The following is a 25,511-nucleotide window of genomic DNA, read 5'->3' as shown; positions in this document are numbered from 1 at the left end:
TGTTGTTGTTGCTAACTTATATCAGGCTGTAAATATTTGATCATGTGAAGGGAATTTAATCACAACTCTGCCATTTTTGGATAAACTCCTATTATGGTGTCCTGGTAAGGTCAATAATGTGCTACTGTTTCTGAAAACTGCAAGGGTCCAGTGCATTTCTTGCCTGGCTACCCACACTCCTTGTTCAGGTCAAACACTACACCATGCCCACGGACGTTAGTTTCTTCTCTGCAATGAGTCTGTATCTGAGTACCTCCTTCACCGAATAGGAACACATTTGGGGCCGTCTGATTGGTCCAGAAACCTATGGGTTGGGCCAGAGCCAGAACACACGTGAGGAAAGCGGTGGTTTGAAAGTTCATCATTGGCTTTCATACTCTGATTGGTTAGAGACAATCCAATTGCTGATTACTTCTTGTACAACGCCTCGTCACCACAAACAACTTCAATGATGGCAGTCTCAGACTAAAGTATGTAGCGAACGACAGAACAGCAGAAAAATTTAGTGTGAGTTGTCAGGCTAGTGTTTTTCAGACTAATCCCTCGCAATATTGTAAAGGTACAGTAAAGCATGACTGCCACAAACAGCAAGTTTGAGTTTAATTAGGCTCTTTTCCTGTGATGAAACAGATATAATTTCTTTATGGATACCGTAGACCAAGCTTACATAATAAACATCTTGTGGGCAAAAATAACAGATCTCCCTCCCTCCAAAATTAAAACAGCGTAGATTCTTTATTGTAGTCCAGGCCATCTTGGTCTGTAAAAGCACAGAAACATCAGTGTTAGACACGGCATGGCTGCGCAGGCCTCCATTATTAACTGTAGCAGGTTTGTTCTCAACTTGAAAACACACCATTTAGTTTCCTCCTGGATTAGGGGACCCCACTGGATCATCTGAAAGAAACAACTTATTTTTAGGTTATTTGTGTTTAAAGACAATTTCCTACTTGATAAGCTAATGCCCAAACAATGAAAGTGGGGGGCACCATTAACTGTAACACCAACCAAGGGGTGAGTTAAATCACTGGATGAAATAAGAGAGGGGCTCAGCGGATAGTGGGCTAAGGCTAATATTTTGTAATCACATGTGATGCATTCAGCAGCTGAACTCACAGCAAACCCATGCATATATAAACCTACACATTGAGTACTATATTATCAGACGGGAGTAGACAGAGAGAGAAGGTTGTTTTTACAGTAAAGAGTGTTTCCACTCCGGGCATGAATAACCAGCCTCCGCTAACAGCGCTAAGACCGAGAGCCTCTTAAATAACAATACCGGCCTTCTTCCGGTATCAGTGATGAGCGTGGACACTAATTGTGATTCATTTCATTTACGATGTCTGCCTGCGGCACTCTTATCTCGGCTGAGATAAATCTATACATCCACACAGAAATACTGACAGCACACAGCTTAAGATATGGAAGGTTATTTCCTCTCTCCTCAGTTAGTGGATTGTGGCTCCATCAGATAACTGGCTGGCTGATGTGATGTTAAAGTCAGGGTCGCATGGCTGATTTCACTGGCGCGCCCTCGCACAGACGGTGATCAAATACAAAATGTCTGCATGTAATTACTGTAAAAGCCCTAGAGGGCACACAGACTGATTCCTGCACCCTTACTGTCCAATCAGATAAGGCAATACAGACTGGGAGTAGGGTCAACTATCTATTTATCACACACACACACACACACACACACACACACACACAACCACACCAACAACACCACACACAACGCACCAACACAACACATCACAAACACCACACAGAGAGAGAGAGAGCGAGCAGTATTTCAAAACCTCTGACCACGTGAAGGGAACATTGGCTACATGCACTTGGCATGACATGGTGTTGTTGGGATAGCACTGGGCAGCTGGGAGATGGCACACACACACACCTCATCTAACTACACCTCTAATGCCACTGTATATCAGGCAATAAGAAAGCAATCACAGTTTGAAGTGCGAATTTGCAAACCTCTCACTGATCTTGAATTTGGAGTCTCCGGTGTGCTATCGTTCGCTTGCATCCAGTTACATAATAAAATAAGCTGCCAGCCACAAAGCTAGACCATAGTGATTACTGACTACACTCTCCAAATCAGACTTTAAAACATCTGTTTACCTCTCTCCCTGTCCAATCCCTGTGGTGGGGAGAAAGGGGTATTTATACCAAGGTTATCAAATGCTACCCTCACTGGCACCCATGCCTCTGTTGCTAAACGAGTCACTGGGGCTTTGAAGACAATCAAATCCAATTCTCCTAGGATGAACGAGTTGTAAGTGACAACAGGCGACCAAACCTTCAACTTAAAGCCAATAACTTTCCCATAACCTAAAAGTGGCATACATCTGACGAGAAAACAGGACAGGTGCCATACCTCTAAATGCTAGCTACATACAGTTGAAGTCGGAAGTTTACATACACCTTAACCAAATACATTTAAACACAGTTTTTCACAATTCCTGACATTTAATCCTAGTAAAAAGTCCCTGTTTTAGGTCAGTTAGGATTACCACTTTATTTTAAGAATGTGAAATGTCAGAATAAGAGTAGAGAATGATTTATTTCAGCCTTTATTTCTTTCATCACATTCCCAATGGGTCAGAAGTTCAAATACACTCAATTAGTATTTGGTAGCATTGCCTTTAAATTGTTTTACTTGGGTCAAACAGTTCAGGTATCCTTCCACAAATTGGGTGAATTTTGGCCCATTCCTCCTGACAGAGCTGGTGTAACTGAGTCAGGTTTGTAGGCCTCCTTGCTCGCACGTGCTTTTTCAGTTCTGCCCACACATTGTCTATAGGATTGAGGTCAGGGCTTTGTGATGGCCACTCCAATACCTTGATTTTGTTGTCCTTAAGCCATTTTGACACAACTTTGGAAGTATGCTTGGGGTCATTGTCCATTTGGAAGACCTATTTGCGACCAAGCTTTAACTTCCTGACTGATGTCTTGAGATGTTGCTTTCTTATATCCACATAATTTTCCTACCTCATGATGCCATCTGTTTGTGATGTACACCAGTCCCTCCTGCAGCAAATCACCGCCACAACATGATGCTGCCACCCCCGTGCTTCACGGTTGGGATGGTGTTCTTCGGCTTGCAAGCCTCCCCCTTTCTCCTCCAAACATAACGATCTATTCTATTTTCTATTTTTGTTTCATCAGACCAGAGGACATTTCTCCAAAAAGTACGATATTTGTCCCCATGTGCAGTTGCAAACCGTAGTCTGGCTTTTTATGGCGGTTTTGGAGCAGTGGCTTCTTCCTTGCTAAGCGGCCTTTCAGGTTATGTCGATACAGGACTCGTTTTACTGTGGATATAGATACTTTGTACTTGTTTCCTCCAGCATCTTCACAAGGTCCTTTGCTGTTGTTCTTGGATTGATTTGCACTTTTCACACCAAAGTATGTTCATCTCTAGGAGACAGAACACATCTCCTTCCTGAGCGGTATGACGGCTGCGTGGTCCCATGGTGTTTATACTTGCGTACTATTGTTTGTACAGATGAACGTGGTACCTTCAGGCGTTTGGAAATTGCTCCCAAGGATGAACCAGACTTGTGGAGGTCTACAATTGTTTTTCTGAGGTCTTGGCTGATTTCTTTTGATTTTCCCATGATGTCAAGCAAAGATGCACTGAGTTTGAAGGTAGGCCTTGAAATACATCCACAGGCACAACTCTAATTGACTCAAATGATGTCAATTAGCCTATCAGAAGCTTCTAAAACCATGACATAATTTTCTGGAATTTTCCAAGCTGTTTAAAGGCACAGTCAACGTAGTGTATGTAAACGTCTGACCCACTGGAATTGTGATACAGTGAATTTATAAGTGAAATAATCTGTCTGTAAACAATTTGTGGAGTGACTGAAAAACAAGTTCTAATGACTCCAACCTAAGTGTATGTAAACTTACGACTTTAACTGTAGGTCTCTGGGTACATCAACATAGGTTGACCCCCCAGAAATCATCCAACACTGGGTGGGCTTATTGCATTACACACTCTGCTGGCTTGTAGACAAGCCAGCGAGCAGAAAAGGCTGGACCGATGAAGCAGCGAGAGCGTGAACAATGCCAATCATCCCTCTGTAAAAAGAGGGAGAGAGAAACCGACCGAGTGGTTATTTTTTATCTGAATTCCTCAAAAACAGCTGCTGTCCCCATGGGTGCTTGTATGACTGCTTTACTCTCCCGCTCTCTGTCAGAGGGATGCAACGACAGAGGGAGAGAAAAGGACGAGAGAGAAGGCAGTGCTGCACTCTGGGAGTTGTCATTGTTGAGCACCACAGGACACGGAGTACGTATCAGCGTTGCGCAGCAGCAGCAAATCCACAACACAAAGTAGACTGTTCTTGATCTGTTCAAATAAGTCAATTGTGGGAAGGAGAGCGGATACTGTGCTGTAAACCTACAATCCAAACAGTGCAGTTTTGGCTCCGTGATAGCCCGTGTAGCAAAATGTATTGTAACGACCCTGGGTTTATTAGCGCAGAAATCAACTCTGCCGCACGAGCATGCTTTTGCGGCACAGTCGATAGCGCGCTGGACTTCGGGCTAGAAGGTTGAGGGTTCGAGACCTGCCCCCTGCTGTTTCATTACAGTATAATTAATTGCCAAGTGAGATATTGAAACGGATCTGATATTCCACATACGTATACCTATAACTGACATTACACACACACACACACACACACACACACACACACACACACCACACACCACAACACCAAACCCACACACACACACACACACAACACACACACACACACACACACACACACACACACACACACACACACACACACACACACACACACACACACACACACTTCCCCTTGGGCAATAACAGCAAACATACAGTACCAGTCAAAATTTTAGACACACCTACTCATTCAAAGGTTTTTCTTTATCTTTACTATTTGTAGAATAATAGTGAAGATATCAAAACTATGAAATAACAGATATGGAATCATGTAGTAACAATACATGGAGTTCCAAATATGCTGAGCACTTGTTGGCTGCTTTTCCTTCACTTTGCGGTCCAACTCATCCCAAACCATCTCAATTGGGTTGAGGTCGGGTGACTGTGGAGGCCAGGTCATCTGATGCAGCACTCCATCATTCTCTTTCTTGGTCAAATAGCCCTTACACAGCCTGGAGGTGTGTCGGGTCATTGTCCAGTTGAAATGCTGTGGTAGCCATGCTGGTTAAGTGTGCTTTTAATTGTAAATAAATCAGACAGTGTCACCAGCAAAGCACCCGCACACCATCACACTTCCTCTTCCATGCTTCACGGTGGGAACCACACATGCGGAGATAATCCGTTCACCTACTCTGCATCTCACAAAGACACGGAGGTTGAAACCAAAATTCTCGGTCTAATGTCCATTGGTTGTGTTTCTTGGCCAAAGCAAGTCTCTTCTTCTTATTGGTGTCCTTTAGTAGTGGTTTCTTTGCAGCAATTCGACCATGAAGGCCTGATTCACGCAGTCTCCTCTGAACAGTTGAAGTTGAGATGTGTCTGCTACTTGAACTCTGTGAAGCATTTATTTGGGCTGCAATTTCTGAGGCTGGTAACTCTAATGAACTCATCTTCTGCAGCAGAGGTAACTCTGGGTCTTCCTTTCCTGTCGCGGGCCTCATGAGACCCAGTTTCATCATAGCGCTTGATGGTTTTTGCGACTGCACTTGAACAAACTTTCAAAGTTCTTTAAATGTGCCCTATTGACTGACCTTCATGTCTTAAAGTAATGATGGACTGTCACTTCCCTTTGATTATTTGATCTGTTCTTGCCATAATATGGACTTGGTCTTTTACCAAATAGGACTATCTTCTGTATACCACCCCTACCTTGTCATAACATAACTGATTGGCTCAAACACACTAAGGAAAGAAAATCCACAAATGAACTTTTAACAAGGCACACCTGTTAATTGAAATGCATTCCAGGTGACTACCTCATGAAGCTGGTTGAGAGACTGTCAAGAGTGTGCAAAGCTGTCATCAAGGCAAATGGTGGCTACTTTGAAGAATCTCAAATATATTTGTTTAACACTTTTTTGGTTAATTTATGTTTCCATGTGTTATTTCATAGTTTTGATGTCTTCACCATTATTCTACAATGTAGAAAATAGTAAAAAATAAAGAAAAACCCTGGAATGAGTACGTGTCTCCAAACTTGACTGGTACTGTACATTAGTATGAAAGATAAGCGGTAGAAAACATCCAGAAGTCCAATACAAATGTAACTCTCTCTCTCTAGTCTTGCCTACCTCTGATACCACTGACTGTTATCCATCTCTAATATTATCTGCCCTGACCACAGTGTGTGTGACCAATCATATCCTAGCAAACAGGGGAGGATAAATTAAACTGTTACAGTGGGAAGCTAGGACTCTAGGTCACATGTTGTGACTGCAACATTCCCCAATCACTTGAGTGTCCGGGCTTGCAACATTCCCCCCATTGCCAGGCCCGCCAGAGTTAAGGGGACAGAGCGACGGTGACATTCTCAATTGCGGTGGCCATGGATGGCATTCTGGTGACAGCCACAAAGACCAGATACCACTACAAAACACTAGCACCCCTCTTTTCACTATACACTCATTCCTGCAATGTCTTAGGCTTACATCCAAATGTCTAATACTTAATAAGGGCCAGTGAATTCCTCCACATTCTCCACCCGCCTGTAGCTCCCTTACCTTACTTATGCTGCATTCAATTATTTCATTTTTCGCCAGCTAATGCCAGAGACAACCCTCTTCAGCAGCTCCTCTCTGATTCAAATACTCTTAATCCAAGGTTGATGAATGAATTACATCAATTAAATACATCAACTTACATGATACTGCCACAAATTTGCAACAAATTTTCCCCACGGATACAATAGTCAGTAAAGTATTTAGTCCAAAGACATCTAATTGTTAAACTGCAAGCTAATCATATATGAAATCTTCTGTTTAATAAGCAGACAGACAGACTCCCGAGTGGCGCAGCGGTCTAAGGCACTGCATCGCAGTGCTAGAGGCATCACTACAGACCCTGGTTCGATTCCGGGCTGTATCACAACAGGCCATGATCGGTAGTCCCATAGGGCAGGGCACAATTGGCCCAGTGTCGTCTGGGTTAGGGGAGGATGTTGCCGGGGTAGGCCGTCATTGTAAATAAGAATTTGTTCTTAACGGACTTGCCTAGTTAAATAAAAAATAAATAAAACAGACACAAAAGCAATAGGAAAATAGCCAGAGGCTGTCATCATTAAAACAACAAAAGGCGATCAATTAGTGCTCATCTTCAGTGCATTGTCAAAAAATTAGAGACTACATTAGATACAGATTTGAGAATTGCCAAGTTTATTTCCCATTTTCCATGTATAAAATATACATATTTATAGGAATGGGGGTACCAGCAGTAGGCATTATAAAAAGCAAAATATTTTCTCATATTGCAGTTCATTGTACGCAATCAAGAGTTGATACTTCTATCAACGACTTGACTAAGTCTTGTCTGGAGTCAGTAAATGATGAATTATTGTTGCGGAGGATGGTATTTTCTACTCCATTTAGTGAGACAAGACACGTTTTGAGAAACATTAAGAACTTGATTCTTATCAGAACTACTAAAGCTTGGAATATAAGATATCTTAAAACTTAAATTGAAAGTTTTAAACTTTCCCAGATTCAAAATGTGAGAACGAGGCTCAATTATGAACTGCAGAACTATTTTATAGAGGAAAACAAAGTTCATATGGATGAACAAATCTATTATAGCGTTACAACCAACTGTTTTGATTTAAAAAACACACACAAAATGTAAATTCACTCATCCAAATACACATTCCACATGGTAGTCACCACTGATGTACTTGACGTGAGACTATTACGATGGTCTATAAGGTCAGTCTACATACTTTACAACTAGTTTGGACTGTCTCACCTCAACCCCCCTTCCTTCCACCCCCAACCTGCGCACCCTTCCTCCCCCTTCTCCCTTTAGGTGTCGTCTACTCAAAGAGCTTGATTGCAGAGAGCAGTGTTGCTGGTCACACACACCAGAGGTGCACTCGCCCGGGGGCGGGGGGGAGGGGGGTCAACAAAAACTAGCTTCTCCAACCCGGACCGGCTCCAAACGTTTGAGAAGATGATCTGAAGAAAAAAAACAAACAATGAAGACAGAAACAAAACAAAAAAAACAAAATTCTGCTTGGAAGGTTAGCTACCTTATTATGTGATGGTTTGGACTTTTCCCCCTAGGCCCTGCTTTGCCCTGACTGATGATTATGAGGAATACTACTGCTGTCTGACAGTACTGTGAGGGATGTACGTACTGTATACACAGGGACATACAACATATATGAGGAGGGAGCCCTGGAGGGCACACGATACACATATCAACACATAGCACACTAAAAAGGGAAGATGAAGGCATAAATGGATGGGTGGAACAGAGAAGGAGAGAGAGGGTTGAGATAGGCGGGCGGGGGGGAGAACTGAGGGAGGTGGAGAGAAGAAAGTAGGAATGGGACTAGAAGGAGGAGAGGAAGAGTGATGAGAGGGACTTGAGATCTGTCCAGGTAGTTAGAGTCATACTAGGACGCAGCTACATGAAGAGTGGCATCAGTTTCTATGGGACGGAGGAGGGAATGAAATAAACTTCACTTAAGAACTACATATAGCTGCCGTTATGTACTGTAAATTCTGTCTACATGAAAACACTTTGCCTCATGAAAATGTATTCAGAATGAGATCAAGACTTGTAAAAAAAAAAAAAACGCAATGCTTGCTTGTGTCAAAGAGTATTAATATAAACCATGTTTCTTTAAGCATACATTCTAGTTGCATCAAATGAATGTAAAACATACAGAGGACCATCTGAGAGCATTTGGCAGCATTTTGCTCTCATCAACAAATATAAAATGGGTACGATGAGGCGATGAGGAAGAACAGAGGAGAGCGAAGGAGAATTAGGAAGAAGGGGGGATGAGGGAGGGAGCAAGGTCAGAAATGGGGGGTTAAAGGAGGGACGAGGAAGAGAAAGCAAGCAATAGAAGACAAGAACAGGGAGAAGAGGAGGGGAGAGGGTGAAGCGGAACGGAGGGAGACAGAGGAGCTTATCTAACAGCATGTGAATGACTCTGAGCTGGGCCGTGTCGCCACACTCTCCTGAGCACTTCAGGTCGCATTCCACTGCATTGCACCCTGGGGGATACACAGGAGCCATGTGACACAGCAGCACAATGAGAGGAGGCACGGGAGAGTGGGAGGAGGAAAAGGAGGGCAGAGACAAAAGGAGGGAGAGAGGGAGGGAGGAGGCAGGATGGGAGAGAGAGGGAGGGAGGAGGCAGGAGGGGGGGAGAGGAGAGGAGGGAGGGAGGGGGAGAGGAGAGGGGCAGAGATAAAGAAAGGAGGGAGGAGGCAGGAGATAAAGGAGGGAGGGAGGGAGAGAGGGAGGGATGAGGCAGGACACAAAGAAAGGAGGGAGAAAGGGAAGAGGTAGGGGGAAAAGGAGAGCGGTAGATGGGGTAGGGGAAAAGGAGAGCAAAGAGGGGGAAGCGGCTCGAGTAGGCGAGTGTCTGGGGTGAGGCCTCGAGGGTGATGAGATCAGTGGTGTTAGAAATGAGAATGGTGAGGGTTGAATAAGGTACAGGAGGGACAAAGGGGGGAAGGAGGGATGATATATTAGGGCAGCTTGTTATGAATTCGTGCTGTCCATCAGATTCTTATAAGTGGGCTGTGGTCACACTTTTCCTTCACACGCTACTGCCAGAGACACAAGCGAGTGCGTGTAGGGAGGGTTCAAACACTCAACATACAAATGTATACACTCAAGCAAAGACAAAGACACTCATGAACACAACAAATGTGAACAGACACCAAAACACCCATCCACACACACAAAGATGAGTGATACTTACTGATTTGATCCAAAACCGCCAGCAGACCCAAAGCCTGCAACAAAATAGACACAAAAAAACAAAACACACTTAATCTAGATCAAACTCTTTTTGCCCCAGGAGCACTGAAAATTGGTTAGATTTCCGTGTCGTCAAAATGTGCAAAAAATGTTTGGTGTTTTCAGTGCTCTCTGACTGTCTAGCTTTCATTTCAGTGATTATTAGCCAGCTGGACACAGTCAAGAAACTGTATGAATGTAGGTTCAGTATCATTTCTACAGTTTCAATTTTGTTTTAGTCATTTTAAATTATATTGAGTTGCCTGCCCCCCCCAGATGTTTGACACCCTTGATCTAGGTAGAATTATCAGTAGAGACTATTTAAAATGACTCTGTAAAATGTTGACTGAATAACACAGAGAGAAACCCCGGGTGAGTTACTACTACTTCCACCTTATTACCTCAGTTCCAGAGCCAGTCAACCACTTGGGTGCCAACAAAAACCATAATAATGTGATTGCTTATCTAGTTCCTCTAGACCTAACAAGATTTGAAATAGGCCCTAATCTATGGATTTCACATGAATGGGAATACAGATATGAATCTGTTGGTCACAGATACAGTACCAGTCAAAAGTTTAGACACACCTACTCATTCAAAGATTTATATTTTTTATATTTTCCACATTGTAGAATAATAGTGAAGACATCAAAACTATGAAATAACACATATGGAATCATGTACTCACCAAAAAACTAATCAAAATATATTTGAGATTTTTCAAAGCAGCCACGCTTTGCCTTGATGACAGCATTGCACACTCTTGGCATTCACTCAACCAGCTTCATGAGGTAGTCACCTACAATGCATTTAAATTAACAGGTGTACCTTGAATGCGTTTGAGACAATCAGTTGTGTTGTGACAAGGTAGGGGTGGTATACAGAAGATAGCACTATTTGGTAAAAGACCAAGACCATATTATGGCAACAACAGCTCAAATAAGCAAAGAGAAACGACCGTTCATCATTACTTTAAGACATGAAGGTCAGTCAATAGGGAACATTTCAAGAACTTTGAAAGTTTCTTCAAGTGCGGTCACAAAAACCATCAGGCGCTATGATGAAACTGCCTCTCATGAGGACCGCCACAGGAAAGGAAGACCCAGAGTTACCTCTGCTGCAGAAGATGAGTTCATTAGAGTTACCAGCCTCAGAAATTGCAGCCCAAATAAATGCTTCACAGAGTTCAAGTAACAAACACATCTCAACATCAACTGTTCAGAAGAGACTGCGTGAATCAGGCCTTCATGGTCGAATTGCTGCAAAGATACCACTACCCAAGGACACCAATAAGAAGAAGAGACTTGCTTGGGCCAAGAAACGGACATTTGACCGGTGGAAATCTGTCCTTTGGTCTGATGAGTCCAACTTTGAGATTTTTGGTTCCAACCGCCGTGTCTTTATGAGACACAGAGTAGGTGAACGGATGATCTCCGCATGTGTAGTTCCCACGTGAAGCATGGAGGAGGAAGTGTGATGGTGCTTTGCTGGTGACACCGTCTGTGATTGATTTAGAATTCAAACAGTACACTTAACCAGCATGGCTACCACAGTGTTCTGCAGCAATACACCATCCCATCGGGTTTGCGCTGAGTGGGACTATCATTTGTTTTTCAACAGGACAATGACCCAAAACACACCTCCAGGCTGTGTAAGGGCTATTTGATCAAGAAGGAGAGTGATGGTAGTGCCGCATCAGATGACCTGGCCTCCACAATCACCTGACTTCAACCCAATTGAGATGGTTTGGGATGAGTTGGACCGCAGAGTGAAGGAAAAGCAGCCAACAAGTGCTCAGCATATGTGGGAACTCCTTCAAGACTGGTTGAGAGAATACCAAGAGTGTTCAAAGCAATCATCAAGGCAAAGGGTGGCTACTTCGAAGACACATTTTTGGGGGTTACTACATGATTCCATATGTATTATTTCATAGTTTTGAGGTCTTCACTATTTTTTACTATGTAGAAAATAGTAAAAATAAAGAAAAACCCTTGAACGAGTAGGCGTCCAAACTTTTGACTGGTACTCTACATTACAAAAAAATGGGCCTCATAACAGGCCTCAGGATCTCATCGCGGTACCTCTGAATTTAAATTGCAACCGATAAAATTCAATTGTGTTCGTTGTCCGTAGATTATGCCTGCCCATACCATAACTCCACCATGGGGCATTCTGTTCACAACATTGACATCAGCAAACCGCTCACCCACACAAAACCATACACGTGGTCCGCGGTTGTGAGGCCGGTTGGACGTACTGCCAAATTCTCTAAAACAACATTGGAGGCGGCTTATGGTAGAGAATTCTCTGGCAACAGTTCTGGTGGACATTCCTGCAGTCAGCATTCCAATTGCACGCTCCCTCAAAACGTGAGACATCTGTGACATTGTGTGACAAAACTGCACATTTTAGAGTGGCCTTTTATTGCCCCTGCACCTGTGTAATGATCATGCTGTTTAATCATCTTCTTGAACATTTCTGGGATCTTTTATTTCAGGCTCATGAAACACGGGACCAACATTTTACATGTTGCGTTTATATTTTTGTTCAGTTTAAGATGCTGAAAGAGTTCTTCCCACCCTCCTCTTCCCATCTTGAGAAAACTGTACCATATACAAACAAAAAAGATAACTTGCATGGCGGCATGTGACCGCAGTAGGAATGTGGGTTAATAGGAAGCCACTTGTGGGATTCCACCATCCCCACGGCTAGCCTAGCCTAGTATTAACCTAGCGATGCATCTTGTGGCCCTGTTGTACTGCACAGCAAACAGAGTGCTGGGTATAGCATTAGCCACTAGGCTAAATTACTGCTATTTAAACAGTCACTAATGGGCTTAGTTAACCAGGGGCGGCAGGTAGCCTAGTGGTTAGAGCATTGGGCCAGTAACCGAAAGGTTGCTGTATCGAATTCCCGAGCTGACAAGGTAAAAATCGAATTCCCCGGTAGGCCGTCATTGTAAATAAGAATGTGTTTTTATTGAATTGCCTAGTTAAATAAAGGTTACATTAAAAAAACTGTGGCTTTACTTCAGGGGAATAGGGGAAGGGACTCACTGGCAAGGCTTCAAACGAGGACCTTGTTAATTTGTTCCTTATTAGCGTGGCTGGGGGAGTGGGGAGGAGACTGCAGGGGCAGAAATGACTAAGCCGGGGGTTGGACTCTTTTCATACAGTTTAGTCACAAGAATAGGGAGGGAAGGGAAATTGTCAATTAAGGCTTGGGGTGCATCTGGATAATCTAGAGCAGCGTTCCTATGCAATAATCTGAAAAACTGAACGGGTGAGATATTACTACTCACCTCCTCCTCCCTGCTGTCCGAACCCAGAGAAGCCGCTGGGCTGAGGAGCTCCGAACCCTGACCCCTGCTGCTGCTGGGCCAGGTTACCAAATGATGGGGCACTCTGGTTGGCTAGAGCACCAAACGACAGTGTGTTTTGTTGAGTGGAAGCAAAGCTGTGAAGGAAGAGAAATGCACATAAAAGATTAAAAACATTAAAAGACTGAATATTCAATATTACAGTCTAACAATAGCCTAATCAACATTTCATGAGGATGTGTTGAATAACCGTTGGTACAATTGATTTCTTACGTTATTGACGCACTGGTCCGTTTACATCCACTTTATAATACTCTATATCTACATCAGTCCTGAGACCATACAGTCAGAGGAAGAATTACTATACTCTGTGCTCCTTAACTTCTTATGGCTGCAGGGGCAGTATTGAGTAGCTTGGATGAAAGGTGCACAGAGGTGCCCAGAGTAAACAGCCTGCTCCTCAGTCATAGTTGCTAATATATGCATATTATTATTATTATTGGATAGAAAACACTCTGAAGTTTCTAAAACTGCTTGAATTATGTCTGTGAGTATAACAGAACTCAAATGGCAGGCAAACACCTGAGAAAAAATCCAAACAGGAAGTGGGAATTCTGAGGCGGGTCAATTTTCAACCAAGATCCTATTGAAATCACAGCGAGATATGGATGAGTTACGCCTTCCACTAAATGTCAACAGTCTGTAGAACCTTGTCTGATGCCTCTACTGTGAAGGGGGCCGAATGAGAGGGGAATTAGTCAGGTCTGCCATGACCTGACCATGCTTTSAYCATGCGCGTTCACATGAGAGGGAGCTCTGTTCCATCGCTCATCTGAAGTCAATGTAATTCTCCGGTTGGAACGTTATTCAAGATTTATGTTAAAAACATTCTAAAGATTGATTCAATACATCGTTTGACATGTTTCTACTGACTATTACGGAACTTTTGGACATTTCGTCAGCTTTTAGTGAACGCGCTTCTAGACGTTGGATTTGTTTACCAAACACGCAAACAAAAATAGCTATTTGGACATAAATGATGGACATTACCGAACAAAATAAACATTTATTGTGGAAGTGGGAGTCCTGGGAGTGCATTCCGACGAAGATCAGCAAAGGTAAGTGAAGATTTATAATGCTTTTTATGAGTTTTGTTGACTGCACAATTTGGCGGGTAACTGTATGGGCTTGCTTTTGTGGCTGAACGCTGTTTTCAGATGATTGAATATTGTGTTTTGCCGTAAAGCTTTTTGAAATCTGGCATTAAGAACAAGTGTATCTTTAATTCTATGTAAAACATGTATCTTTCATCAAAGTTTATGATGAGTATTTATGTTATTTGACGTGGCTCTCTGCAATTTCTCTGGATATTCTGGAGGCATTTCTGAACATGGCGCCAATGTAAACTGAGGTTTTTGGATATAAATATGAACTTAATCGAACAAGACATATATGTATTGTGTAACATGAAGTCCTATGAGTGTCATCTGATGAAGATCATCAAAGGTTAGTGATTAATTTTATCTCTATTTGTGCTTTTTGTGACTCCTCTCTTTGGCTGGAAAAATGGCTGAATTTTTCTGTGAGTTGGTGGTGACCTAACATAATCGTTTGTGGTGCTTTTGCTGAAAAGCCTATTTGAAATCGGACACTTTGGTGGGATTAACAACAAGATTACCTTTAAAATGGTATAAAATACATGTATGTTTGAGGAATTTTAATTATGAGATTTCTGTTGTTTGAATTTGGCGCCCTGCACTTTCACTGGCTGTTGTCATATCATCCCGTTAACTTCTTATGGCTGCAATCCCGTTAACTCCCTCTCCCTCCAGTCTGTAGACTGTTTAGTACAGCTAGTCTAGCACAATACCCCAGTCCCTCTACTCTGTTCCCATTACCATTCTAACCCAGAGAGGAGAGGTAACCTAAAATATGCAGAGGAACAGCCTTGCCTGGAATAATATCAGAGCCCATTACATCAAAGCATATTGCAATAAGCCTTGATTTAAATTACAACGGAATAAGTCGCTAATGCTCCCACGGCTCTTCACCCTACTGATCTGGGATCTGTGTGTGGAAGCTGCGACACAGTCAGGGAGCAGAGTTTGTTTGATGTTTTATTGAGTTTAAACGTGTAGTAGAACAGTGTGAGGGGAAGCTACTTCTAACAGAGGCTTCAGGTGCCCTGAGCGAGACAGACAAGACCAGTGCCAGTCACACAACTGAACCAGGATTATTTGACTAGAGTCATCAAACATCAGCAGAGAGATGAGGGGATGAGGACGAGTGAAGGAGAGATACTATACTATGTGCATGTGTAATACGTGTGTTGCAGTGGTCAGAGAGGAGACAGAGAGGGGAAGCGGAAAAATAAGAATAAAGACATGAAAGAAGAGAGTGAGAAGAGAGGGACAGCGAGAGAGGGGTACAGAATAGTCCGGGACTTCCAGCCAGCTCAGTTGCTCTGCTGGTTTTAATCTTGGAGGCAGCATGGGTAGACCCCTGGACAGAAATAAAGGCTGACCTCTGACCCTAATACAGGAGCCAATCTCTTTCTGGTCAGCCCACCCACCTCCACCGCCCTTGGGTCAATCGCCTCATTTCTAGGTACGGCAAACTGCTAAATTGAGGAGCCACTTTAAAAAGATAGGGAGGGTGACATTTACTGGTTGTAGGGAGTCATGAAATACTGTATCATCGAAACCATCTTTCAATAAATATTTGCAGGGGTTTGGAAAACAACAAAACTAGGACAGGCATTCGTAAACAACTTTATCAATATTTCTCCTTGTAAACAAGACGACGGGGTGATAACAAGTGAGATAAAGACTGGGAAAAAAATTACCTCACGAGTCCTGACATAATAACACATTTAAAAAAAAATCTAATAAGTATGACTGAATGGAGGAAGGGAATGAATGAAAACACCAAGCCACTGGGCCTGCTGCCATCTGACAGCCCAATAGGATGAAACCCTGACAACTTAAATAGAGAAAGGAGTGAGAGAATGGGAGAAGAATAAGAAAAAGAGAGAGATGAGTTCACGCACGGCAAGGCTAGCTCCCATCTCCCTGCAACCAACAGGACCCGAGGCAGAGGGTGTAAAGCGTGTGTCTGTGTGTAGAGGGCGTGGTAGAGAATTGAGGGGTGGGGGTTTAGTTGGCAATTCCCTCTAGAAGACCTGTGCCTAATACAACAACCCCAGGGAGGAGAGAGAGAGGGAGGCTAGAGAGAAGGGGGGAACTAGCCCATCTTAATCTGCTGGCGGTATGACCTCAGAGTGGGATTATCTGGAATAATCTAGCTCTGCCTGCCTACGTGGTTTGGGGTTTGGCAGAGGTGCCCAACGCCTCAGCAGGCCTGCACGTGCCAGGGGGGCTGCTCCAGGGGGAGAGGGAGCTGAGCGGGAGGGGATGGAGGAATAATCCCATTTTCTCCCATAATTGTACAATGAGGGTTGAGGTTAAATTCAGAACAAAGGTTGACTCTGCAGGAGGTCTGGGTGGTTATAGCTGACTGATTTCCATCCCCTGATGTATAGTGATAAACAAATACCAGAAATACTTAAATACTTGACGTAAGTAAATCTTCAATACTAAACTATTGTGGACTTTCCTAAATTAAAATGTCAAGCTCATTAACGTGTGCCAGTGTAGCCGAGCGGGGTTTAGGGTATTATGCCCAAGTTGAGAAAGGAGGTTGGGGATTCGAACTAGCAACCTTTCGGTTACTGCCCCAACGCTCTAACCCCTAACCGCCCCAGGCTACCTGCCGCCCCTAGGCTACCTGCCGCCCCTATACATAATATACATAACAAAACCAAGACAATAACCAATATACAGCAATAAATGCATAAAAACCTTGCAAGACTACTAATCAAGAATATTGAGATCTTCTACACTGTCATTTTAGAACAATACAAAACATCTCACTCTCCATATGGGTGTCTCTCTTACCCGAATCCTCCCACGTTGGCGGCTGCCGTGCCCTCTCCAAACACCTTGCTGGCTGAGGAGCCCATGGGACTGCTGAAGGATGGGGCCGAGCCAAACGCTGCTGTCCCCCCAAACGCTGGGGAGCCCCCGAAAGCAGGGGGGCTACCGAACACAGGGGCGCTCCCAAAACCACCTGAAGGGGTACAGATAGAGGGGTGTGAGGAAGAGTAAGTTGGCTGACTTTGCTTTGATAACAATACGTGAGAGGGATGGTTACATGAATAAAGCTGACACGTATATGAGCAATATTCTTGAATTCGTTGAGATGGGCGGGCAGGACAGAATGTCTCAGGGGACACTTACCACAGTCTAATACTAACCATACATAGGTAAATACTTCAAAAATATAAGCAAACACAGGCAATGTTTATATTCTTCCTCAACTTTGATGGATGTGTATGTCACACCTGCTGTTGCCCTGAAACTAACAGCCCCAACATGATAAATAAAGTTTTTATTGTATTGTGGTCTGCTCTACAACACCTCCATTTCTGTTCAGGGACAACAGATTTCTCTCTCTCTCACACACGCACGCACGCACACGCACGCACACACACAGCATTGGGGCGATGAGGGCTTGATGGGAATCAATTTCCAACCACACACTCTCTGGGATGAAAAGAGAGTCATAAAGAGAGGGGATCACTGAAATGACAGCCTGGCTACGAGCACGGCCCAGTGAATAATTGATTGGGCTAATGTAATGGGATTACATTCCTTGGACCCTGGCCAGTGATAGTAGCCAAAAAAACCAGGTTCCGTATTAATAAAGCGTCTCAGAGTACGAGGGCTAATCTATGATCAGGTAATGAATAAGAGGGATGACCTGATCCTTGATCAGCACTCCTATTCTTAGATGCTTTGTGAATATGACCAGAAGAGTTTAGGGGTAGATGCTACTGCTATATAGCTAGCTGAGTAAAATGCCAAGACAAAACTGCGGTGGTGCTAACTTTTGGGGAACGCTATGACTCTAATTGCTAAGATATGCTATATTTTTTGCTAAATTGAGGAAATATAACGGCGTTGACTAAATTGATTGATGCTTTGACTTCTTTAGCCAAGTCGACGCCAAGACTGTTCATTAGCTCGGAAAGATGCTACAAAGATAGCCTAACCATGATCTACTAGTGCTGTACTGGCAGAGAGAGAGAGATAATGTGACTCTAGCTGTAACTCAGATGATAAAGGAGTACAGAGTGAGTCTCTCCTTGGGGAGCAAGCACTGGCGGCAGCTGAGGTTGCAGGGAGTGGATCTGCTGCTGCCACAGGGCCAAAGAGGAAGTGATGCGTGTGTGGAGTGTTCATCCATAACCACCTGCCCTTCTCTCTGACCCTCACACGTCACTGAGCCACCTGCCGCATCAATAGCCCGAGGCGGACAGGACAACATCAGAGACGGAGCCAAGAATGTAAATGGCTGTTACTATTACAGTCAAAGAGACTGGAGGGGATAGTGATGGGGAATGCGTTCACAGAGGGTAGAAGGTATTGTAAAGAGACCGCTGCGCCACTCGGGGGGCCCAAGGCACTGCATCGTAGTGCTAGAGGCGTAACTACAGACCCGGGTTTGATCCCAGACTGTGTCGCAGCCGGCCGCGACCGAGACCCATGAGGCGGTGCACAATTGGCCCAGCACCATCCGGGTCAGGGGAGGGTTTGGCCGGCCGGCCGGGATGTCCTTGTCCCATCGTGCTCTAGCGACTCCTGGTGGCTGACCGGGCGCATGCACGCTGACTTCGGTTAAGCGGGCAGTGTGTCAAGAAGCAGTGCGGCTAACAACAGAAGGGTTATTTGTAACATTGTTGGATAACACTTTTGAACATATACAGTACATCACCATGGACACAAAAGTCTGGAGTTGACAGAGCTGGGTGATTTGTCACTTGTTTTGGGGTGAGGGTGTAGCCTACCTGTTTGTTTGGTGGGTGTGGAGAAGGAGCCGAACCCCTGAGCGGCCACACTCCCCCCTCCCGTGCTGAAGGTCCCACTGGCCGTCTGCTCCCCCCCTCCGAATGTTGACGCTGGGGAGCCAAAGCCAAAGGTTTTGGCCCCGCTGTTCCCAAACAGGGTAGTTCCTCCTGTAGGACAAACAGAGGTTAACAATGGATTTATAGCAGTGCTAAACTGAAATAGGTGCCTGTACTCATTTTGAGTGCTGGGACTGTTCATATTTAGGTGCAATAGTTTTAAGCTAATATTCTATAAGAGGTGCAGGAACTCAAGCAGCAGAACATTTGAAGGGCCAGTACTCAGTTCCAGTTAACTTATAGTTAAGTCAACAGCCTTAGTGTTTCCAATAGATAGAGGAAAACAAAAGTTTCTACACAAAAGTAAACCAACCATGTGTTTCCAATAGTTAGTCTTAAAGACGTAAAATGATCCCAAAAGATTTCTAGACAGAGCGCCGCTAAGCATCCTGCCTAAGCAATGCTATGGGAAACCCTTGACAGCTTCACAGAGCTCTCTTTTCTGCCCACGATTCCTCACTCAGACACATCCATTTCAAAATCATGCGAGGAAAATCAGCCGCCTAACTTCTTTCTCTTTCTCTCTCTCCATCCATCTCCCTCCAAGCTCATTAGATGTTCATCTTTAGAACAATGTGGTGGAATATTGTTTCGGGGGTGTCATGAGAAGAACACACTTTCCGGTTGACCCAGGTCTCCCTCTGTCTTTTGATCTTCACAGTGCAGTGCGTCTCACTTTTATATGGCTGGGAAGTCGGCCTCTTCATCTGACCTGGGATCAGTTGCAACCTAACAGCCCACTGGTCACTTTCTGTTCCGACTGCACTGGCAGATGTGGCCCCCATGTCAACGCTGCCAATGTTTCAATACTCATTTAAATCTTTCCTCTCTTTTTGATAGAGAGACACTGGAGAGATGTTTAAAAGCCTAATTTCCGATCGTTAAATTTTAGTTTTCGAATTAAGGTTTCCTGCAATGTTCATTTCACACATCTTTTTCAAGTCCCAGACATCATATATCAAATCAGCATAGAGAGTCCAGACTATTTTCTAGGAGACATTTTCATACTTTTTTTGCACAATGCTTTCACCATAATGGTAATACTGAGCATGGAAAGTACTTGTGTGTAAATGACACGCAACACTGAAATCTCATTTGAGATGCAATTTAGCACTTCCCGCTCCAACAATTTGCAACATAGTAACTTGAAAGCAAACAACTTGAGAGAAAATAAAATAATCACCTTTCAAATCAAAATGGATTCTCCTGTGGCTGGGTGGTTACATAAACAAGTTACCTGACTGACTACCAGATAAAGGGGGTCACTTTTCATCATAGAGACAAGGAGGGAGGAAATGGATATGTGGCTAAATGGTATTAGGTGTGTGTGGAAGACATTGGGACGGACACTTGATGTATTACGCAGCATGGCACAACGCCTACTGTCAGTTAAGAGCGACTCAAGGAAAATAGTCATTTGCAGTGCTCTTCCCAAAGGTGATTGTCAAAGAAACAATGGAATTGAGGAATTTGACTAAAAGCTAATGGTCTGCATGCAGCAAAGACATGGGTGAAAATGTGGGTAAGAATATGTTCAGGGAAAATGTAATAAAAAGCAATACATGAGTGCCATAGCATGACATATCTCATAAGAATCAAAGCCGTAGGCAAACCAGGGATATACTATACTATCACATAGTCCCTATGAAATGGGTCATACATATTCACATAGCCATAATCAGAATACTGCACCATTTCAATTCGGAACAAAATAGGGCATAGGACAGTATGGGGGTGGCTCAAGTGGATATTTCTACTCATCAAACCTACATGTACAGTACCACAGTGAAATATAGTTTGGAAGAAAAGTAGACTAATGATTTCATTAACATTGTTTAACACAAATGAATCACGTACCACCTCAAGGTTGTTTGACGCTAGGTAAAGTCCCCCCTTATCTCAGCTCGCTGGTCACCATAGCAGCACCTACCTGTAGCACGCGCTCCAGCAGGTATATCTCTCTAGTCACCCCCAAAACCAATTCTTCCTTTGGACGCCTCTCCTTCCAGTTCTCTGCTGCCAATGACTGGAACGAACTACAAAAATCTCTGAAACTGGAAACACCTATCTCCCTCACTAGCTTTAAGCACCAGCTGTCAGAGCAGCTCATAGATTACTGCACCTGTACATAACCCATCTACAATTTAGCCCAAACAACTACCTCTTTACCTACTGTATTTATTTATTAATTTATTTTGCTCCTTTGCACCCCATTATTTCTGTCTCTACTTTGCACTTTCTTCCACTGCAAACCAACCATTCCATTGTTTTTTTAGTTTTTATTTTACTTGCTGTGTTGTACTCACTTCGCCTCCATGGCCTTTTATATTTTTATTTATTTATACATATATTTGTTTGCCTTCACCTCCCTTATCTCACCTCACTTGCTCACATTGTATATAGACTTATTTTTTTTCCCACTGTATTATTGACTATATGTTTGTTTTACTCCATGTGTAACTATGTGTTGTTGTATGTGTCGAACTGCTTTGCTTTATCTTGGCCAGGTCGCAATTGTAAATGAGAACGTGTTCTCAATTTGCCTACCTGGTTAAATAAAGGTTAAATAAAATAAAATAAAATAAAAGGTTGGGAAAATATGAACATATTTGCATTCATCTACAGAACAAACATGGATGATTCGATGCAGTTTGTGTGCATTAGAGGAATAAGAAAACATACAGATAAAAGCCTATTTGCTATGGAAAACTATGCCATTCTGTTGAGCAGTAACATATGACCTGGAGCTATAGAGGATGGTTGTGTTGTGTTGACTCATGTTGTGTCATAGATAGGATAGCACAGATACATACGCTGTCAGTGCCTCCAGTAGCAACAGGCTAAATCACTGCTCTGCTTATGAGATTAAGACTCGCAGCATAATGCTGAGGAAAATCGATTTACGTGAGGCTGTGTTTAGAAACAAAAAAGATTATTATATTCGCTACCTTCCCCCACATGAAAACATCGGTCTTGATAACATTAATGCAAAAATATTTTAGCTATAATTTTAAGAACTCTGGTGATTTGCATTGTGTTGTTTGCAGTGGACTTTATCATTCTGTGCAAGAGGGATGTCAATCAAAGGGTCCCCCCTGCTGATGATAACTGCACCCTTCCGTCTTAAAATTTAACAGGAAGTTTAAATCTAAGATCAGTCATCCTTTCTGCTACAACCCTTCTCGACCCCTTCTCCCACCTGTCTGGTTGGGCTGTCCGAAGCCCCCGGTGGCAGCGGCAGTGCCGAAAGGGTTCTTGTTGGCGGCGTCCTCACTGGGTTTGCCCCCCAGGCCGCTGAAGAAGCCTCCCCCTGCCTGCTGGGAGGCTGCAGCCGGGGCAGAGCCAGATCCAAACAGACCCCCACCGCTGGATGGCTGCTGCTGGGTAGGATAGGGGGAGGGGTGCACAGCCACGGTCACAACAAGATCACAATGATCAGTGATGGTTATGCAGTAATAAGTACATATGAGCCTCCCTGATGAGTTCTCTCCATGATTCTTACCCAAATGCAATAATACATCTAATGTGTATGTGAGTGGTGCGAGCGTGTGCACATTTGAAGAGGGGCATTTGGGAGTCTTTCCCTGAAGTGTTACATATCAAAATGGTAGGATGGTTGTCTATTTTGTACACACTGTCAAATGTGAATGTTACCTGTCCAAAGACACTCCCAGTACTGGGCTGTTGACCGAACACTGAGGTAGTGGAGGAGCTTCCGAAAGCTGGGAGGGAAGAGGACAGAAAATAATAAGTAGCACATAAAATACATTAAGCAGGCTCTGTACAATACAACCATGCAAACTATCACAATTTGTCCTTTAGACGTACAGTCATTTAAGGTTAGCGATGATGACAATGGTAGGAAGTCAGAACTGTGTGTGTGTGTGTGTACGCTGATAGTGCAGTCGTTTTATGGATGGTCTCGTTCCAGCAGCATTAGACTATGGCGACAGAACTATTTTCTTTGCAGGTTATAGATGACTGAGGGGGGGAAGACAGTGGAGCAGAAAAAGACAAATCCCCACATTTATCTCTGACACAATGCCACCATGTACACTGGATATGTATGCAGTGTGATAAGCCCTCTGACAAACTGTAGATCGATGCGTACATGCTGTGTGTGTGGCAGAGCGTAAGCTGTGTGTGTGAGAAAGCCAGCCATACTGGCTGGTGGATATCTTCCACATTTCCCTTTTCTTCCACTTCCATTTTGCCTGGGCCTCTGCTCGTTCCCCCTTTAAATCGGTGGCTTTTAGAAAGCGGGCTGTACGACTGTCCATTAAATCCCTCGTGCCGAGAATCAATTCCCCTCTAATAATCAGGCGGAACATGAAATGTTATTCTCTCAGAGTATGGGGACAGGTCTACAAATTAATGCTGGGACTGCCTTTAGTCTGGACCTGGGACTTGGCAATGACTCACTCACTCATGACACCCACCTTATCATTTACTGTGGCTTGAATTAGTCCATGTGGTGACATTGTTTGTGAACAAGTTTAGGGCGTAGATTAAATGCTTCTGACTGTGTATGCTAATTTTCTATAAAAGAAACAGTAGGGCTGACTGCATTTAGTCGACTGGTCGATTGTTTGGTTGATGGGCTGTTGGTCGATCGAGAATATTTTAGTTGAGCAGTTGCAACAACAAAAATGTATTGCACATGTCTTGATTGATGCCTGTCTGAGTGGACTAATCCATTGGGGAGAACGCGGGGATGGCACACCAGTATCACCAGTAGTACATGTACCGTTAATTCCCATCATTTATCATCTACAATGTTTGTTTGGTTACAGTAATTTCTGTTAATGCATTCAATATAGGCATTCAATATTACAATCTTTTACAGTTCTCATTGTCGGAGTGGACACATTGTTTGCAGAGCGCACAACCTAGGTTACACAACCTAGGTTACACTTGTGAGAAACAAGTTTTGGTATATTTCATTCCATTTACGAGTTGTCCATTTATTCATTGTGTTTCGTATGGAGGGCTCCTGTCAATGTTGAGTAAGGACACGTACCTGACTACACAGAAGTAGGCCTTGGCTACCTGGCCTGCGTGCAAACGTAGGCTTATAAATGTGCCCATTTGGGGATCTGATAGCATTTCTGATTTAACTCACCACCACTAATGAGCTGTGGAGCATCAAAGGAATTATTTCTTCACCGCAAACAGCAAGTAAACTCAGTCTGTTTTTACATCCATTGAGAATAACAATAGTTCCTCAATGTAGCCTGTTTGAAAAATCTTTCCAGCTCTCTCCCTTTCGAAAAAAGTGGGGGGAAAATGTCATGCTCCGAACCGGTGGAAACGTCTTAAAATAGGCATACCTGATTACTTATCCCTTAAGCAAATAGACTACAGCTGTGTCTGTCTGGAGCTCACTGGCCCGGGAAACTGAGGGTCCTTAATATTTTATACAATGATGCAAGTTTGTTAGTGCAAGCTTCAGGCTGGACCAAGTTGATTGTTGATACAATTTTTGAAGTTCCTTGCAGAGAGGCCATGAATAGCCAATGTAATTTATTTTTATCAGGATATTTTCTACCTGCAGGCTGCAATGTTTTTATTTTTTGGCTTCAGGTAGGCTATTTTTACATAGTTGGCAATGGCAATAGAAGTTACTTTTAGATTTGTATAATTTTCATTTAGATAACATTTTTATTAATCACATGACAACGATTTTGAGATATGAAGACTTTATTATCAAATAAATTGAACTGTTCCACAAGAACGTGCATATGAAAATCCTAACTGGCGTAGTGGCAGACTCTGCGAAGGCTAGCAGCAGAGGGAGGAGATGATTCGGGAACATATTTTTTTATTTTGGTTAGGCAATCTTGATCTCTGGCTCCCTCGAGTCATTTGTGTGTTAAGCATTTAATCACAGTGTGCTTAAAGCATCAGACAAGCTCAGTAGCCTACATTTAGTTGATTTTATTAAATCACATAAGGTGTGTCTATATATGGAAAAATATTTCAATTTTCTTTTGGACCAGTTGATTGGTCGAAAGAAGTGACAAGTCTTTTTCTTTTTTCTCTCTCTCCGGGGGCAGCCCTAAGGAACAGTCAACATGCATTTTTATTAACGAATACATTCACGAATGTTCATGTGCAGTTTGCGGACAACGGACGTGCAACGAACTAAAATGTAACAGCAGCCCTTTTGCTAGTTCACATAGCTATGCTGACAATATACTGCC

At 43.3% G+C, this 25,511-nt stretch overlaps 1 protein-coding gene across 4 annotated transcripts in view; it reads right to left on the bottom strand.

Moving 5' to 3' along the window:
• Positions 1–583: 583 nt before the first annotated feature.
• LOC111964530 (nuclear pore complex protein Nup214) overlaps positions 584–25,511 on the bottom strand; it is a 66,268-nt gene continuing 41,340 nt past the window's right edge. Inside the window, exons 30-37 of one of the 4 annotated variants that reach the window (XM_070443607.1) lie at positions 22,963–23,030; positions 22,508–22,688; positions 19,192–19,359; positions 17,240–17,411; positions 13,266–13,420; positions 9,927–9,960; positions 857–897; positions 584–760 (exon numbers count right to left, since the gene is read on the bottom strand). In XM_070443607.1, the coding sequence (XP_070299708.1) occupies positions 894–897; positions 9,927–9,960; positions 13,266–13,420; positions 17,240–17,411; positions 19,192–19,359; positions 22,508–22,688; positions 22,963–23,030 (782 nt within the window). In that variant the 3' untranslated portion in view covers positions 584–760; positions 857–893. Of the gene's footprint in view, positions 761–856; positions 898–7,344; positions 8,158–9,926; positions 9,961–13,265; positions 13,421–17,239; positions 17,412–19,191; positions 19,360–22,507; positions 22,689–22,962; positions 23,031–25,511 lie in introns of those variants that run through there. The other 3 variants (XM_070443606.1, XM_070443604.1, XM_070443605.1) reach the window with 3 other exon arrangements.

Source organism: Salvelinus sp. IW2-2015, linkage group LG5 (genome assembly GCF_002910315.2).
Source record: "Salvelinus sp. IW2-2015 linkage group LG5, ASM291031v2, whole genome shotgun sequence".
In the NCBI taxonomy this organism is placed as follows: Eukaryota; Metazoa; Chordata; class Actinopteri; order Salmoniformes; family Salmonidae; genus Salvelinus; species Salvelinus sp. IW2-2015.
Note: the sequence above shows the minus strand (reverse complement) of the source record. Positions and strands in the feature narration are given on the sequence as shown.